Consider the following 18285-nt stretch of genomic DNA (forward strand, 5'->3'; position numbering starts at 1 on the left):
ATCTTTCCACATCGTTCCACATCATTTCTCGTTATTCCACATTCTTCTACATCAATTAACATTTTTTATTCCACATCCATTCATATTTATTCCCATCGTCTTTCATCCATTCACATCATATTACATCTCATAACATCTATCCACATCACATCACATTCATCCACATCTCACATCTCATCACATTCATTTACATCCCATCACATCCATGTACAGTCATTTAGATCCACATCACTTCTCATTACATCCATCTACATCCATTCAGATCCACATCACATCTCATCACATCCATCTACATCCATTCAGATCCACATCACATCTCATCACATCCATCTACATCCATTCAAATCTAAATCACATCTCATCACATCCATTCACATCTTATCACATCACATTCACATCTCATCACATCACACTCACATCCATTCACATCTTATCACATCACATTCACATCTCATCACATCACACTCACATCCATTTACATCCATTCACATCTCATCACATCACACTCACATCCATTTACATCACATCACATTCACATTTCATCACATCACACTCACATCCATTTACATCCATTCACATATCATCACATCACACTCACATCCATTCACATCTCATCACATCCATTCACATCTCATCACATCACACTCATATCTCATCACATCACACTCACATCACATCACATCACATCACATCACATTCACATCTCATCACATCACACTCACATCCATTCACATCTCATCACATCACACTCACATCCCTTTACATCATATCACATCCATTCACATCTTATCACATCCATTCACATCTCATCACATCACATTCACATCTCATCACATCACACTCACATTCATTTACATCCATCTACATTCACTCAGATCCACATCACATCTTATCACATCCATCCACATCGCATCACATCCACATATCATCACATCCATTCACATCTTATCACATCATACTCACATATCATCACATCCATTTAGTACAGTTACTCTGCTTTCAATATTGATAGAACTTTTCTAAGTTTTCAACCAATTGCTTGGCTTAGTTAAAGGTAACTTTTTCTCGATCCCATTAAATCTAAGTATCAGAGTGTTGTAGAAGGTGTAAAAAGGGAAAATAAACCTTATCAGAATTTTATAGTGAAAACTCAGAAAGAGCATCTACATATTGTGTTTTCATTCCTTAAGCTTCATTAATGAGATTAAATCTAAACTTCTGTTTTCTTATTAGATCCTTGATCCTCCTAGGGATTCCAGATTCCCTTTCCTGATTAAGAATTATCCAAGTTTTCTCGATGGATATTTTCACATTCTTTCTCAAATTTCTCAAATAAGATATATTCAATATTCTTCTTTTTCAATAAAAGATTCATGGGGTTTACAAAAATCAATTCTACCCATATTTCTCAATAAAATGATAATACTCAGAATTCCACTTTTGATAAATACTCATTTTTTGAATTATGCCAAAAATTCCTCTTTTATTTAATTATTTGGATCTTGAATATCATGGGAATTCCTCTTTTTGCATAAAAATAAATTTATCAAAAATTACTCTTTTCTCTTAATTAAATATTTATGCATAAATACTAAAAAGTATTCTTTCATGAATATGATGAAAATCATTCTTTAGAGAATTAATACTCCCCCTGTAGACGTTTGCCTGTCTCAGCCTATCTTGACTCCCTGTATACAAGTACAAGCCTACAACTTGCAGCCATTGTATCTCTTTGGTTTTTCGTCAGAATATAGTTGAGTTGGTACTTAAAATTATGGGAATAGGCCTAGTCTATAACTTAGAGCAGGGCCGTTTAGCTAAATTCAACCGTATGCAAAAACCTACCTATTTTTTGGGAATCTTTATCATAAATTTATTTTCTTTATATTTCTCTAATTGTTTAGAGATATTCATGTACTCTCATATCTAGCTATAATTTGTATTGAATAAATATAATTAAATTCTCAAGAAAGTTCACTTACATAACAGGTTCACCCTGTTTTGCTCGTCATGTAGGTGCTCCTCCTCTAAGGGTTGACCAGGTCATGGTCCCCATCTAGTTGATTTTTTCATCAATTCTAGATCTATCCAAGGGTGTAGATTGGATGGTCTCGTGAGAATCCTCAATGTCCTTTGGGTCAGAGGGGTTATCTAATAGAGCATAAGAGTTTGCATATGCCCTCTGTTGGCATGACTTGTTCTGTCTGAAGGTTCTTCTCCTGCTGGGGAGGGTAAACCCGTCACCTTTCTCTTTGGTAGTAGAGCAGGGACATTAGGGGGGGGGGCTTGGGGATTGATCCCACCATTTTGCTGACTTTTAATGTTGGAAGTTTGAGGGGTAGGGGAACTAGGGACTCTCAAGTTAGGGTATTAGTAGGGTAGTTTCTAATTACATGCTAATTACATGAGGGACTCTCAAGTTAGGATATTTAGTAGGGAAGTTCCTAATTACATGACATGGCATTCCACAATGGAAACATGCATTGTGAAGATGTTTATATAGGACTTTTGTTGCATATTATACTCCCCACACTTAATCTCTATTTCATCAATTAGAGATTTGTCAAGATCAACTTCCACCAGAATTTGGGGATGCCAGGCTGGGTTATAATCATTCTTGGGTCTCAGGCTAAGGACTTTGCCTATGGGGGAGACAATCTTCTTCACCCAAGGGTATACGTAGAAAGGGAGATTGGGCAGTTCCACCCACACCGGGCATGCAGAGGGTTTTGGACCATTAGGATTAAACTCTTTGGACCATTAGGATTAAACTCTTTGGACCATCTAAAGAAACAAAAGGGGAGATTCCTATACATCCACTGGCCAGAGCCTATGACCTTAAAGGCCATGCCAGAGTCCTTAAAGAGAAATATGTAGAACCCATTGAGGAGGGCCTGGATGAGTTCCACTTCAATTCCAACAAACCAGTTGTCCCTTACCCAGCTCCTTAAGAACTCAACAAGGGGCCTAGGACCAAACAACAATCCTACCAAACATCTAGCTGAGTAATCCTTTTCCAAAGAATGTACCATGTCTGGGGGCAAGTAGACATGGTATGTTGGAAGGAGGATTACCTGATGGGGGGGCTTTTGACCTTTGGGGGCACCATATTGAAAGCCTCATTCTTATCATCCATTTGTTTCTATAGTAGTAGCAAGAAGTTCAACTCCTCAACTTTGGCTCTTGAGTCCTCCAACTGCTTCTTCGTTTCCATGAAGCCCTCGACCATTTTTGTTAAAATTAGAGCAATGTGATGAGCTATGGTGGATCAAATGCTAGAATCAACATCCTTAACAAAGTGATTAGATGATAATTAAGATATGATTAGTGAGTAATTAACTAATAGCTTAATGTAGGCATGGATAATCAAAAACCAGCAAGTTCTCATTAGGCCAATGCCTCAATTTATAGAGTTTACATCCAAGCATCTAATCCCACTGATTTCTCCTTGATTCACTCCACCTCTTTTGCTTGATTCTCTCCACCTCTTTTGCTTGATTCTCTCTACCTCTCCCAAAATATCTCCACACTTCCTAAATCTTCTCATGCTACCCTTTATTCTCTCCCAGTAGATTCTTCTCACCTTCTCACATTTATAGATTCTCTTTTACAACATCTTGCCAAGGGCTTGTTCCCGCACACACCCTAAGCACTTGTATATTTCAACACCTCCCCTCAAGTGAATACTCCTAGCACACCTGGACCCTATACCAAGTTTCCATCTTACTTGATAGTCCGCGACCAGTGTCTAGCACACCTCCCCTCAAGTGAACAATCTTAGCACACCGGGACCCTATACCAAGTTTCTCTCTTACTTGATAGTCCGCGACCAGTGCCTCAAATCCCTAAACTCATAGTCCTTGACACTCTCTTTCTCTATGTGTCCAAGGCTACTACAAGTGCCCGCGACCTTGACTAAAGTGCTCACACATATATCTACCACATGGCCTACATCATCGATGACTCAGAGGTGGTTTTACTCTGTTGGGGCAGGTTACATTGGGTTGTGGGTTTCTCTCTCTCTCTCTCTCTCTCTCTCTCTCTCTCTCTCTCTCTCTCTGAGATTTTCACATGGCTCCTCACATGTGCCATCATGTGTCACTGTTTGTGTCTCATTGGGATTGATAAGGCTAATTATACGCTAGAGATACTATGAGTAATTCTCTTGTTCCCGAGCATTTAGTGATCTAGTGAAGTCTGAATGCATTTTTTGGTTCCATCTAGTAAAGTTTTTTATTATTAAAGAGACATGTTATATATTTAGTTGTAAGCATCCAATAGAAGTTGCTAGAGATGATATGAACCCGAGGTTGTGCTCAACAAGTCTAATCCCTCTACCACTAGTGTACATCTACTTAAGAGTGAATGAATATCATTTCTTAGTAATATTTGAATGAATTGTGTTTGTGTAAGTGAGATATTAAGCAATAATAATATTTGTGTGTATGTATTAAGCAGTGATGTTAGCACATGTGCCATCATGTGTCACTGTTTGTGTGTGTGTGTCATAAGATAAGGCTCTAAGCCTATAGAATCATTGTACTTGGTGAAGGATTTACAACATCAATCAATCTAACCATTGAGTCGTGCAAATCTCTCTCTCTCTCTCTCTCTCTCTCTCTCTCTCTCTCTCTCTCTCTCTCTCTCTCTCTCTCTCTCTCTCTCTCTACACATTCCCATAGAGATTTTCAACCCATCACACTTATCTGTGTTATAAACCCTAACCCTAAAATGTAATAATGAATTTTCTCTAATACTCTATCTAATGATCATGGGCAAATATTTCATCTGTCCATGGTGGACATCAATCTGGCATGTCATACTTATCTTATCCTCCACCTGGCATGGTCCAAACATGAGCTTACTTTCAACAAATCATATGCTCCTACACAAAGGGATCTTAGTGTGTGGTTGTAAGATGAGAGTAAACATATAGTGATGATTAGAAACATGCTTCATAGTGCACCTATATAGGCATAGGGCCATGATGCATCCATGAGACTTGAATGCATTGGTCTATGGTCATAGTTGGTCACCAATCATGGCTTAGACTATGGCCCTTAAAGAACTACTAGAAACTACTATGAATTCACTCCATCTCCCATGTCCATCTAGGTTCACTTCGGCTCTGTTTAGACTTTGCAATATCGAGATAGGGTGTTCAAAAGTAAAGCCTGCCTACCCTAGTGTGTCATGTTTTTTGGCTAATAACCTGCATTTGCCTATAGCCTATCTAGTAGTGTGCTAGACCTACCAGTATAATTTGACACTTAGGGCATCGCATGGTGTCTACTAAGCCTATTTGTCAAGTTGCTTAACCATGGCTTCGCTTAACTTTACAAAATAGATGAAGGGTGGGGATTGATATCTAAGACTTTTTTGTATGCCACTTGCCATATAAAATAAGAATCAAGCACGTGTTTATAATTTTGTCTACCCATGCAAGGAAGTTTATAGCATTTTCAATATGTAGTATATAGTCAATACCACAAAAATACTTTACTCCCATGCAATAAGATTTCATTGACATGTCTCTTTTATAAAAGTGGTGTCCTATGTTAATTTCAATCACAATGTGTGAACTTGGTCTAAGATGCTACAAATAAAAAAAGTCAAGGGCTTGAAATAATGAGCACATATAATCTTGTAAATGATAAGGCATGCATTATATAATGCTCACTTGAAAGACAATTAAGAACTACATACACATGAAGGTTTAACCATGAAAGAACCATTGTTTTGTGTATTGTAGTATACATTGAGCCACATGCATATATTTATGTATTCCGTAAAGTTAGTATGGGTGATGCTATCCATAAGGGTAGTGTCATGTACTAGATATTTAAGATGAATTGTGTGGAAAAAAAGTGGGTGATGGAAATCAAGAGGAAATAAAATGGTGCTGAACACACTCATTGGGTCCTGAAGTTCAATGCATTAAACATAAAATCTAGAGATGCTAATACACATTGATAAAATATATCAAATGTTATCTCATGAGATATTTTATGATTTCTTTCTACTCATGTGTTAATACCTCACACCTCATGTATTATCAAATACTTTCCCTTTTATTCCTACATATGATATTTTATTTCATCTCAAGATCCAAAATGTGAGAAAGATGGAGAATTTTTGGGTTTATTTTTTGTTTTTATTTGTGTTTTGAAATGCACGAATTTAAAAATGTAAATCTCATTAAATAAAAACACTAAAAATCCAAGGGATTTTTGTGTGTGTTTGTGTTTATTTGGTTTCGGGTTTTTGTTTTTTCACATAAATTAAAGATAGGAGGGGGTTTAGTATACTTAGTTTTTTCTCTCTTTTTTTTGGGGGGGGGGGGATTTTTAAGGTAGTTGGATGCACTTGTATGCTCCTCCATTTCATTGGCATTGGTTCATTATAGATCATAGTCCATGAATATTTTTATCATTGATTGATTCGTACTTAGATTCCTTCAAGTTTTCCTCAAGCCCATGATATCTTTAAGGCGGGAGGCATTTCATGCATGGAAACGATAGCAATGGGTTGCTATTAAAAGCACACTATATTCTATATCCCTAGGGAGTTATGTAAGATAGTGGCACGTGATCAATAGAAGGGATTTTATTTTCTTGTGGAATTTTGGAAAATATACATACATAAGGGGTTTTTTAATATTAAAACAAAAATTTCCATACATAAGGGCTACTTTTATGATCTCAAAATTTACAAAAGGGGTGTATATAGGTTATAAAAAGTTGCAGGTTGTAGGTACCACTTAAACACACATGCTAAATGGAGTTTTTACATAGCCAATTTTATCTTATCATGTATGCCTAGAACCTCTAATGGGCTTTGCCTCACAAAAATGTAAAAGAAATCCCTGATGAAATGCCATACTTTGTTAGAAAAGTTGAGTCTTCGAAGTAAGGCTTTACGAGGAAATCAACTTGGATGTAAATTAAATCACAAAAAAACAACTTTTATTTTGATCTAGAGTGCCTAATTAATCTTTGTAGTTCTATGGCACACTATCATGCTTATCAATATAGAAATGATTATACTTCTTTCATCCTCCTAGACAAAGGAAGATTGCTCCCATGAGATATGGTTAGTAAACAATGCAATGGGGGGAGTGTAGAAAGTTATCTCTGAATCTCGCTGTTAACTGTTGACTTAGTTTTAATATATTTACTTCATGTTCCCAAAGAAAAAAAAGAAATAATTATACTCCCTCCTTGATAGTAACCCATATGCCACATCTCCTATCATCACTCAATCTTTTCATCTCCTACATCACCCCTTTACACCACCCTATTCAACCCTCTTCTATTGTCATTTTTTGTTTTTTGGTTTCCTATTATCATTGTGACACCTAGAGGATATTCAACCATCTTCTCTTATCACTACATCCATCCCTCTACCTCTCTCCCTATCGATCTGGCCTACCCAAACCTTTTATCTATGTTTGTGACATTACCCACTCTTAAGAGGGACACACACACACACATACATATATACATATATGTATACATACATATATATGTATGTATATATGTATATATGTATACATACATAATATGTATATGTATATATGCATATGTATATGTAAATGTGTGTGTGTGTGTGTGTGTGTGTGTGTGTGTGTGTGTATATATATATATATATATATATACATATATATATATATATAAGTATAAGTATGTATGTATGTATGTATATGCATGTGTGTGTATATGTGTATATATAGGTATACACCCATACCCATATGCACACCGACACACACATATACGTATATTTATACACATGTACACTCATGCATACACATACACATATGCATATACAGTGTATGTGGGTGAATGCGTGTGATATGTGTGTGTAAATGTGTATGCATATATGTGTATGTGTGTGTATATATATATAGAGAGAGAGAGAGAGAGAAAGACACACCTATATACACCTATACATATGCACAGGTGTGTGTGTATGTATATATAGATATATATTCATATACATATATATATATACATACACAAGTGTGCACACAAAGAGAGAGAAAGAGAGGTATTAACTTTGGTAGAATACAACACGAGAGCAGATACAACCTACGACGACGACCAGACTTGAACTAGGTGGATCATGGCCTTTATAGAGAAAAAGAGTGCTCTTTATTAAAAACACGGGTGTTGGATCATGGCCTTTATAGAGAATGAGAGTGCTCTTTATTACGAACACGGACCCCTTTCACATGAGGAGAGATAAGTTACATTCGGTGTAAGGTTTTTTAAAAAAAAGCAATACACAGTGCACACTCTCTCTCTCTCTCTCTTTTTTCTTCATAAGGGTAGGCTTGACGAAGTCACTCTCGCACAATTAAGTGTTCATTGTTTGCAAGGAAAACAACCGCTTGGCGGCTGCGGGGGCTTTTTCTTCACACGTCTCTCTCTCTCTCTCTCTTCATACATAGTATATCTCTCTGTCTCACACACAGGCACCTCTCTCTCTCTCTCTCTCTCTCTCTCTCTCTTCATACAGTATACATCTCTCTCTCCCTCTCTCTCTCTCTCTTCATACATAGTATCTCTCTCTGTCTCACACACAGGCACCTCTCTCTCTCTCTCTCTCTCTCTCTCTCTTCATACAGTATACATACTCTTCGTACATACGTAGCCCCCCTCTCTCTCTCTTTCTCTATTGAGCTCAATCCTTGCTTTGCTCTCCATATCCGAGCCTATGATTCCCATCTTTAGACAGCAACACCACCCCTCTTCTGTTTTGATGCCGCATCATAGCTTTCATACCCTCATCTTCTTCTCATCTCTCATCCTCGCCAGTAATTTCTTGCTTTCGTTTGTGGCAGCAACTACCAATCAGCAAGACGGTAAATCACCCCTCACCTTAATCCTACACAATAACATGCTCCGATTCTGCTGTAAATGTTTTGTCATTAATCACTAAATTTCATTACATAAAGCTGTAGTAAATCCTATTTAGACTAATCGTTAGCAAGTTTGGATAACCCACTAATTGAAGATTGACAGGAAGAAGATTCAGATCTAACTGCAATTAAAGGGCTTAATTGAAGATTAATTTAACTAGCGCCCAGCTAGAATTCATTAGACATTCTATTTAGACTAATCGTTAGCGAGTTTGGATAACCCACTAACTGACAGGAAGAAGATTCAGATCTAACTGCAATTAAAGGGCTTAATTGAAGATTAATTTAACTAGCGCCCAGCTAGAATTCATTTTTTTGGGGGCCTTGAATCATTTTAAAAGCTGAAATTTTCTGTGGGTTTTAAGATATTCAGAGTTCTCTATTTCTAAATCTCGGATTAATCAGTTTCTTTGTTTTGTTTTTGTTTTTTAAAATAAAACAATTGCAGTGAACGCACTGATTGCTTTGCATAGCGCTTGGTCCCAAAACCCTTCCTCGTGGGACACCAGCACAGACCCATGCGAGAACTCATGGCTTGGCATTGGCTGCACCAATTCACGTGTGACCCAGCTGTATTTCCTTCAAACCCTGTTTAATCTCCTCGTTAATCTGCTAAATTAGCCTTTTAATCAACCAGTTTAATTAATGTCGACCTGCCTTTCCCCCCCCCCCCCCCTCCCATAAAACCCTTGTGTTAATCTCCAAGTTTATTCGCTGAATTAGCATATTCAACCTTAATTGAATCATTTGTCTTGCCAACGACTGTATTTAGTGGCTAGTATTTGCAAAAATGACCCCTTTTTTGCATTTTAAATTCAATTATTCGTAAAAAAAATTAAGCAGCATAATGCAAAAATGGCATTTTTTTAAATGGTGAAATTAAGGTTATTGTCAAGATTCCTCTAGAAAATGATGTATAATTTTCTGAATAATAGTTCCCTGTTTTTATTGTTTGCTTTCTATTTCCAGGCTTCTTATCAACCAGGGCTTGGTTGGGACCCTTCCTTCTGCTATTGGAAACCTTACAAATTTGATAGATTTGTAAGTGTCCAATATATTATGATTTTTTTTTCAAAAACCTAGAAAACTTTAAAAAAAAAAATCAAATCAAGCTTGCAGTATGTCCTCTCTCTTTTTTTTTAAAAAAAAGGGCCAATCGATAGGTAAATAAATTGTTTTTATTTTGAAGGGCCGATTTCAGAGCAAAATTCCCCTCTTCTGAAATCCAATCTTAAAAGAGAATTTAAAGAAATAAATTTAGAGAAAGGTTTATGAGTAACCGTTCTTTTTTTCTGGCAATCAGATATTTTTTACTGTTTAATTTGTGATAAGTAATAACTTATTTTTTTTTTTCGTGGGCAATTGCATAAATATTTGAATTCTTATAATTAATTAGTGTTTTAATATATATAAAAATCACAGGGATCTCTCATCCAATCCAAAGTTGGGAGGCAGTCTTCCTGCAGAGATAGGCAACCTCACAAACGTCCAGAGATTGTAAGCAAAACTTCTTTTTTTTTAAAAAAAATCTAAAAAAAAACGCATTTTAAAACCACCTTTTCTTTATGTTCTAGCAATACTTTTTTGCCTGGTTCATAAAATGCAACAATTTTTTTCCCCCAGTTTTCTGCAATTTTGTAATTTCTCGGGCCCAATTCCATCAGAAATTGGAAACCTCAGCTTTCTAGAATATCTGTAAGTACATGTTTCTGCAGCCTTTAAAAAATAAATCAATCCAGATCAGCTATAATAATTAATTTCCTTTTTGTACGATTTCAGTTTAATTAACCATTTTTTTCTTATATGAAAAAATTCAATCCTCTATAATCATTCTTATTTTGCAAGAGTCATTAATCAAATTTCCATATTATGCAAATTAGCTCTGGTTCATATAATTTTAATGACTCTCCCAAATGTTCTATTATTATGAACATACTCCACATGTTTAGATAACCATGATTAATGACTCCACATACATGTGTGAATGTTTTAATAACCCATGATTAATGACTCCGCATGTGCGAATCATTAAAGATAGCAGGTGATAATGCATACATGTTTATGTGTTGATGTTGTTAACGAGTACCTTGTTCTCTCCCTACCTGGACTTTTTCCTCTAGTGGAAAAACCTAAGTGGGTTTTTTTTAAAAAAAATTGGCGCGGGGGTGGGGGTGGGGGTGGGTCGGTGTGTGTGGGTGTGGGTGTGGGTGTGTGTGTGTGTGTGCGCACACGCGCGCGCGCAATGCACCTCTTGTAATTGTAAATATTGTAAGTAGACCTTGTAACCATCGCTTGTACACTCAGGTGATATCATACATATTTTCTATTAGTGCCCCGGGATTCTCGTCACTTTCTGTTACCAAAAATTTTTGTTTTTTTGGTTGTGAATCAACTAACATACTAGTTTTTTTCCCTTTTTTTTGTGGCCATTTTCTCTCAGTGGGTTGACTCAGAACGCGTTTTCGGGAAATTTACCTGATACCATTGGTCTCTTAAACAATTTATTTTGGCTTGATGTATCAAGCAATCAATTGACTGGACTGCTTCCTGTTTCTACTACAAGCACTAGTGGAGGTGGCTTGGACAATCTTACAACTGCACAGCACTTGTAAGTCTTTTGCACTGCAAAGATTAGAACCAAGTCATGTTTTGTGCACATATATTACCTTAACCTTTGCATATTTTTACAAGATCGTAATTAACTATGCTTTTGTGTGTGTATGTGTGTGTTTTCTTTCTGAATGGCATTGCTTAACTTAAGCCATTTGGAAAACAACTCGTTTTCGGGGAGCATTCCATCATCCATCTTCAACTCGCAGATGAGCCTGATACACTTGTAAGATGGTTTTTTTTTGGGGGGCTCATGATGCTAGTCTTAGCCAAAAATATGTGTGCATTTGTTTAGAATCTGTAATCCATGTTAGCTCTAAAACTTTGAGTTATGCAGCTTGTTTTTGAAGCCCTAATTAAACCATTTTCTGATCACCATTTGTGATTTGAATTATGCTCAATGGGCAGGTTATTGTCCAACAATGATTTCTCTGGGAACATTCCTTCCAATATTGGAGATTTACTTCATGTGGAGATCATGTGAGTACATTCAAATTGAAAAACTAATAATGTAGGGCAATCGGTATCCCACAGTTTCTTTGCTCTATGTTGCAACCTTTGATAACTTTCTTTCTTTTCTCCTTCCTTTTGCTTTTGGGCAGACGATTCGACTCCAATTCTCTCAATGGTTCGGTTCCGTCTAACATCAGTATCATAAAAAACCTCACCACATTGTAAGCTCACAAATCTTTTGAGTCCTTGAGAATATGTTTTCCTTTATTACAACAACAGTTACACAAACACATGCACATGCGCTCTGCACGCGCGCGCGCGCGCACACACACACACACATGTAGATACATGTGTGTGTGCATGCATGCTTAAGTGTGTGTATGTATAAATGTATGTATGTATGTATCCGATCTCCTGTTCACTGAGGTGATGTCCTACTGAATGCAATTTCAAGTTCTCCAAAGTTTTTTGTTTTTTGAGTTTTGAATTTTGCTCACAGTAGAGTTATGTAATACAGGCAGTTAAACAACAATAACCTGAGTGGTCAGCTGCCAGATCTATCCAACAACACAAAATTACAAATGCTGTAAGGACGGGAAATTTCGCACATTCAATATCAAGATAAAAATCAGTTTTTTCCCAGTTTAGATCCTAATTTTTCATTTTCAGCAAGAGGTGCTAAATCACATCACTTTATATGTTTTAAACTTTTACTTGCAGGTACCTTGGCAACAACCAGTTTGATGCTGCTGCAATCCCAAGTTGGATTAGTGATCTCAAAAATCTTTACTTACTGTTAAGTACCTTGCCTTATTAGTTTATAGCATATGATTTGTAACATGTAACATATTATTCTTTTTATCAATAATATTGTTGCATTGCTTTTGAAAGTAACACAGAATACATTATTTGGGTAACTGTTTTTGTTAGCCAGTAATCTGCGTAGTGGTCTCAATTTTAATAAAACCCTCATGTCACCTGCTTACAAATAGGTTTGTTCTGCATGTTTTTGTGAATATGAATATAAATGTGAACAATGTTTTGTGAATACAAATATAAACGTGTACTAACACACACGTGCACACGTGTGCGCGCGCATGCACACACAATTTTTTGTGATGCCGAAGCTAGTACTTACTATAAATATAAAGACTTCAATTATACCTTATGAGGTTACCATCTCCAGTGCACTCAGGTCATATCTTACATTCTTTTGGCTTATGTCCATCCTGGTTTTCCATTTTACTCTACAGGGCCATGGACTCTGCAAACTTGATTGACACCATACCTGCTGACATATTTAATTCGAGCCCGTATATCTCCAATGTGTAAGTTTAGTTTTTTTTTTTGGGTGTGTGTGTGTGTGTGCGGAAGGGGAGGTGCGTGGGTGAGTTTGGGGTGTAATCATTGAAAATAAGAAGCTTATATTATTCTGTGCATTGTCTCATCACAGGACACTTGCCTCAAACAATCTCAATGGCACACTTGACCTTACTTCTGCGTTTTCGAGCCTGCTCCTTGTGAATGTGACAAACAATGACCTGACTGGCATTGACAAGGCCAATCATACACTAGAGATACTGTGAGTAATTCTCTTATTCCTGAGCATTTAGTGGTCTGTTGAAACCCAAATGTATTTTTGGCTCCATCTAGTAAAGGCTTTTTTTAGAGACATGTTATATATTTAGTTGCAGGTGTCCCCAGCAAGTGCAATCCCTCTACCACCAGGCTACACACCTGTGGACATCTACTTAAGACTGACTGAATATCACTTCTTAGTAATATTTGAATGAATTGTGATTGTGTAAGTGAGATATATTTGTGGTATTTTGTGTGTTTTGAGACCACCATTAAAATCCAGCTTTAATGGAATGCTCCTTGTGAAACCTGTGTGGTCATACTCCAGCTTTAATGGAATGCTCCTTTGTGAAACCTGTGTGGTCATACTCCAGCTTTAATGGAATGCTCCTTTGTGAAACCTGTGTGATCATAATACTTATATCCTACATTTTGATTGCATATCAAACAGACTGGATGGAAATCCATATTGCAACAACAATTCAGCTCAATGCAGCACATTGCAATCTGACACACCACCACCTCCAAGCCCTACAAGTGCATCCGAATGCAGTAATACATGTCAAGATGAGTATGCAATCAATCGCAAAGCGTCCACTTGCCAGTGCACTCACCCTGTGGTGGGCAACGCCGATTTTCTAGCAACCAAGATCCCCCTTCTCGCAGACTACAACATCTCCCTTTTGGAGCAGCAGTTTGCAGCTGGGCTTAGCAATAGCAGTTTTCTTGAATCCATAAACATAACAATCTTGGACACCCAGGTGGTGGTGGATGTCATCTCGGCTACTCAAATCACAGTGTCGGTCTTTCCACCAAGCAGCACTAGTGCATGGTCTTCTGATGAAGCAGCTCTCATATCATTTATTATCAAAAACCAGGAATTTTCATTTCCTCTAATTGGACCTATGGTGTGTGCATTCATTGGGACCCCTTATGGCGCAGGTACATCCCTTGACTTGATTATATTGATTAATTTTCTGAAGATTTTATTGGTGGCTTTATAGACCATCACTACTGGTGCATACAGTGGCAAGAACACAATTAGAGCCCCAACACATGCATTTGTAGTGTAGTGCATACAATGGTAAGAACATAATCAGATCCCTAACAAATTCATTTGCAGCTGCAGAAGTTTATAGTTAATTACATTCTTACTAGTTAATCACGCCCCTTCCTGTTATGTATACAATGACAAGAACATTATTACTAATTAGACATGCATTTGCAGTTGTGAAAGTTTAAGTTGAGGGTTAGTTAATCACACCCTTATTAATGCTTCTGGGCATAATCGCATGGCTTACTTTGTTGGTGGCTATGCTAGTAATGTATATACAAGGGCAAGAAGATAAATAGACTTCTAACATGCATTTGCAGAGTTGAAAAAATTCATGTTATGCTTAAGTTAATCACAACCTTCTTTGCGTTTTATAATGCAGTGGTGGTTGTGGTAAACAAGCTTAGCACAGCTGCAAAAATCGGTATTGGCATTGCAGTAGCGGCCTTCGTGATCGCAATCGTGGTCATTGGAGTTTATGCTATGAAGCAGAAGAAGAGAGCTGTAAAGGCAGAACAGTTGAATAAGCCTTTTGGTAAGTAGCCTTGGCATCTCATCTAGCAATGTACAAAAGTCTTAGTTGTGATGAACATCATTAATCGAAGGGCAACCATGGCATTTCATTGATATATCATTAATTAATGAGAAGAAGAATGCATGAATTGGACAACCTTGGTATCTCATCTAGCAATATAAGGCCTTGGTTTTGATGTATCACATGAATCAATCAGAAGATTGCATGCATTGGACAACCTTGGCATCTCATATAGTTCATATGGCGATGTTAAGGCCATGATATATTATTAATCAATAAAATGAATGATAGTAATGCATGCGAAAGGCATGGTCTTAGTTTTGATATATTAATAATTAATGACATTTATGAGAGAAATTGATGGAATACTCAACCTTTGCACAGCGTCTCATCTAGGAATGTAAGCTCTTAGTTTTTATGTAAATAATTAATCAATGAGAATAATGCATGCCATAGATAACCTTGGCAACTCATCTAGTAATGTAAGGCCTTGGTTTTGATATATATCAATAGTCAATGAGAAGAATGCATCATGCATTGGAAAACCTTGGCATCTCATCTAGATATGTAAGCTTTTAATATATCAATAATCAAATAAGAAATGGACAACCTTGGCATCTCATCTAATATGTAAGATCTTAGTCTTAATATAAGTCAACAATCCATGAGAAGAATGCATGCAGGTGGACGACCCTGGCATGCCATCTAGAAATGTGATGAATGCAAAGGACAACCATGAAGCCTCTTTGACATAATTTTCTCCCTGGCAGCTTCTTGGATTGCAGCTGGTGAAGGGGGAACTACAGATATTCCTCAATTGAAAGGTGCTCGCTGGTTCTCATTGGACGAAATACGAAAGTGCACAAACAACTTTAGCCAAAGCAATGAGATTGGTGAAGGTGGATATGGCAAGGTATCACATTGCTGATAAACTATGGGTACTTGCCATTTGTCTCTTAATGCACCGTCATATTATGTGTTGGTCACTTCATTATCTGATTTTTGCAGGTATACAAAGGCTTCCTGTTATCAGGACAGACAGTGGCCATTAAGAGGGCAGGAAATGATTCTTTACAAGGTGCCAACGAGTTCAAAAATGAGATAGAGCTCTTGTCTAGAGTGCACCATAGAAATTTGGTGGGTTTGATAGGATTTTGCTTTGAAGAAGGCGAGCAGATGCTTGTGTATGAGTACATGCCAAATGGGACATTAAGAGAATGCCTGTCAGGTATATACTACATGCAGTTGAATCTTAAACACTCAAGAACTTTGGAATCTAGATTGAACACTTATTAGCTTAGTTTGTTTGACCAGGCAAAGTAGGCATTCCGAGCATTTTGTAGTAATAAAAGTGCCTTGTTTTAGGTGGGGTGTGTGAGATGCAAGATAACATGGTAAATGTTATGGCATTGTTGTGTCTTTCTAGGTACAACTGGTATACGCATGGACTGGGAAAGGAGGATAGCACTTACACTCTATTCTGCAAGGGGCATTGCTTACCTGCACACTGAAGCTAATCCACCCATCATTCATAGAGACATCAAGTCGAGCAACATCCTTCTTGATGACAAGCTGGTGGCCAAAGTTGCAGATTTTGGGCTCTCCAAGCTTGCACCTAGTGACGATGCGGTGGCTCCTTTGTCTACACATGTCAAAGGAACACTGGTAAGAGGACCAGACCCCATGGTTGGTATGAAAGCTTTTGCCTCCAACATCATAAATTCTCATGGTGGCATTTCTTCATTCATTGCAGGGATACTTGGACCCAGACTATTTTATGACCAACAGACTCACAGATAAGAGTGATGTGTACAGTTTTGGTGTGGTGTTGCTTGAAATAGTGACTGGTAGGGTGCCAATTCAAGACGGCAAGTATGTGGTGCGTGAGTGTAGAAAAGCCCTTGCACAAGGTGGGATGGATCTAGTGGTGACATCCATGGTGGACCCTGAGCTGAGAGAGTACCCACCCAAGGCATTGGAAAGATTAGTGGAGTTGGCCTTGTCTTGTGTGCAGGATGATCCCAACAGCCGACCCACCATGGCAGAGGTGGTGAAGGAGATTGAGTCTTTTACAGAAGTGCCCTCTGCTAATATGGATGTAAATCTAGAGGAAGAAAATGCACAACAATATGGAGAAAAGCTACCGTTCATGCAGCAAAACATTGGCACTTCATTTGAATACAGTGGAAGCTTTGTTGGGATGAACACAAATTTAGAGCCAAAGTGATTAAAGTTGAAGAGGGCAGCAAGAAACAGTTTTACTTTGATCCCAAGTTTTTTACTACTACCACCTGTTTTTTGGTAGTTTATGGGTTGTACACTACTTAGTATGGCTAGTTTATCTAAATGATTATATTTTTTTTGTAGTTTATGGGTTGGTTGTACACTAGTTAGCATGGCTAGTTTATATAAATGATTATACATTTTTACTATCAATGTAATCATCCATTCATCAATACATACATAGATTCCCTTGAATCAATAACAATCCTTTGCAATTGGCTTTGAACCTATATCCTTTTAGTCCCACTCTATTGTTGTTACACTCCACCGTGTCTTTAGTGAGCTTTTTTTAAATTCTAAGGTGCCGAGATTCAAACCTGCACTTGCCTTTCAACAGGTTTAATCCCAACCACTGGGGTTAAAGCTCAAAGGCATATATAATGACAGTGTAATATACATGAATATAGGTTGTGGTATCCCCATGCAAGACAGGTTCCCTTTAACCTAGAGTTGATTCAAAATTTACAAAATCCCTCTTAAAATGGTGGGAAAAGAAAGCACCCTAGTCAAGATTTTCAAGTTTCAGTTATGTTCTAATGAAAATATTTTAAAAAAATGCTTATTCAAAGTTATGATTTCCTCTTCACTCCATTGCTCTCTCCTCAAGGCATTTTCATTCCTTGAGTCTTGTAGGATTTTTTGCTCCTTGAATCCAATTAGGAGGGTTTAGGGTAAGTAGAGTGTATTGAAGCAAAAGATGTGGTTGAGTTCTTAGAGCTATAAATGATATTGGTGCTTAATGATGAAGTAGATTTGGTCACTCCTAGATTCCTAGAATAATGATAATCTAAAAGTATTCTTTTAAGATTGGATCACAGGCGTCTCTTGCCTTTATCAGGAGGCTCATAACAT

The 18285-nt window shown here is 37.3% G+C and overlaps 1 protein-coding gene across 1 annotated transcript; it reads left to right on the forward strand.

Moving 5' to 3' along the window:
- The first annotated feature begins 8588 nt into the window (after positions 1 to 8588).
- LOC147640005 (leucine-rich repeat receptor protein kinase HPCA1-like) lies at positions 8589 to 17635 on the forward strand. Its single transcript, XM_086776193.1, has 19 exons — positions 8589 to 8863; positions 9369 to 9492; positions 9890 to 9961; positions 10343 to 10417; positions 10544 to 10615; positions 11361 to 11528; positions 11682 to 11756; positions 11939 to 12010; positions 12133 to 12204; positions 12501 to 12569; positions 12704 to 12778; positions 13237 to 13311; positions 13437 to 13565; positions 14013 to 14503; positions 14998 to 15150; positions 15921 to 16063; positions 16159 to 16378; positions 16577 to 16815; positions 16904 to 17635. Exons 1-19 carry the CDS (start codon positions 8716 to 8718, stop codon positions 17375 to 17377), a joined length of 2946 nt encoding a protein of 981 aa, XP_086632319.1. The 5' UTR covers positions 8589 to 8715; the 3' UTR covers positions 17378 to 17635.
- The last annotated feature ends 650 nt before the right edge of the window (positions 17636 to 18285 follow it).

This window comes from Cibotium barometz, chromosome 3 (assembly GCF_041138505.1).
Source record: "Cibotium barometz isolate CiBa-2024 chromosome 3, ASM4113850v1, whole genome shotgun sequence".
NCBI classification, from domain to species: domain Eukaryota; kingdom Viridiplantae; phylum Streptophyta; class Polypodiopsida; order Cyatheales; family Cibotiaceae; genus Cibotium; species Cibotium barometz.

Excerpts from the sequence above, each read along its gene's own strand:
- LOC147640005 (XM_086776193.1), top strand. The coding sequence starts at position 8,716 with ATGATTCCCATCTTTAGACAGCAACACCACCCCTCTTCTGTTTTGATG. Across the intron at positions 12,011-12,132 it reads TTACTTCATGTGGAGATCAT|ACGATTCGACTCCAATTCTC; the intron begins GTGAGTACATTC and ends GCTTTTGGGCAG. Across the intron at positions 14,504-14,997 it reads TGGGACCCCTTATGGCGCAG|TGGTGGTTGTGGTAAACAAG; the intron begins GTACATCCCTTG and ends TTTATAATGCAG.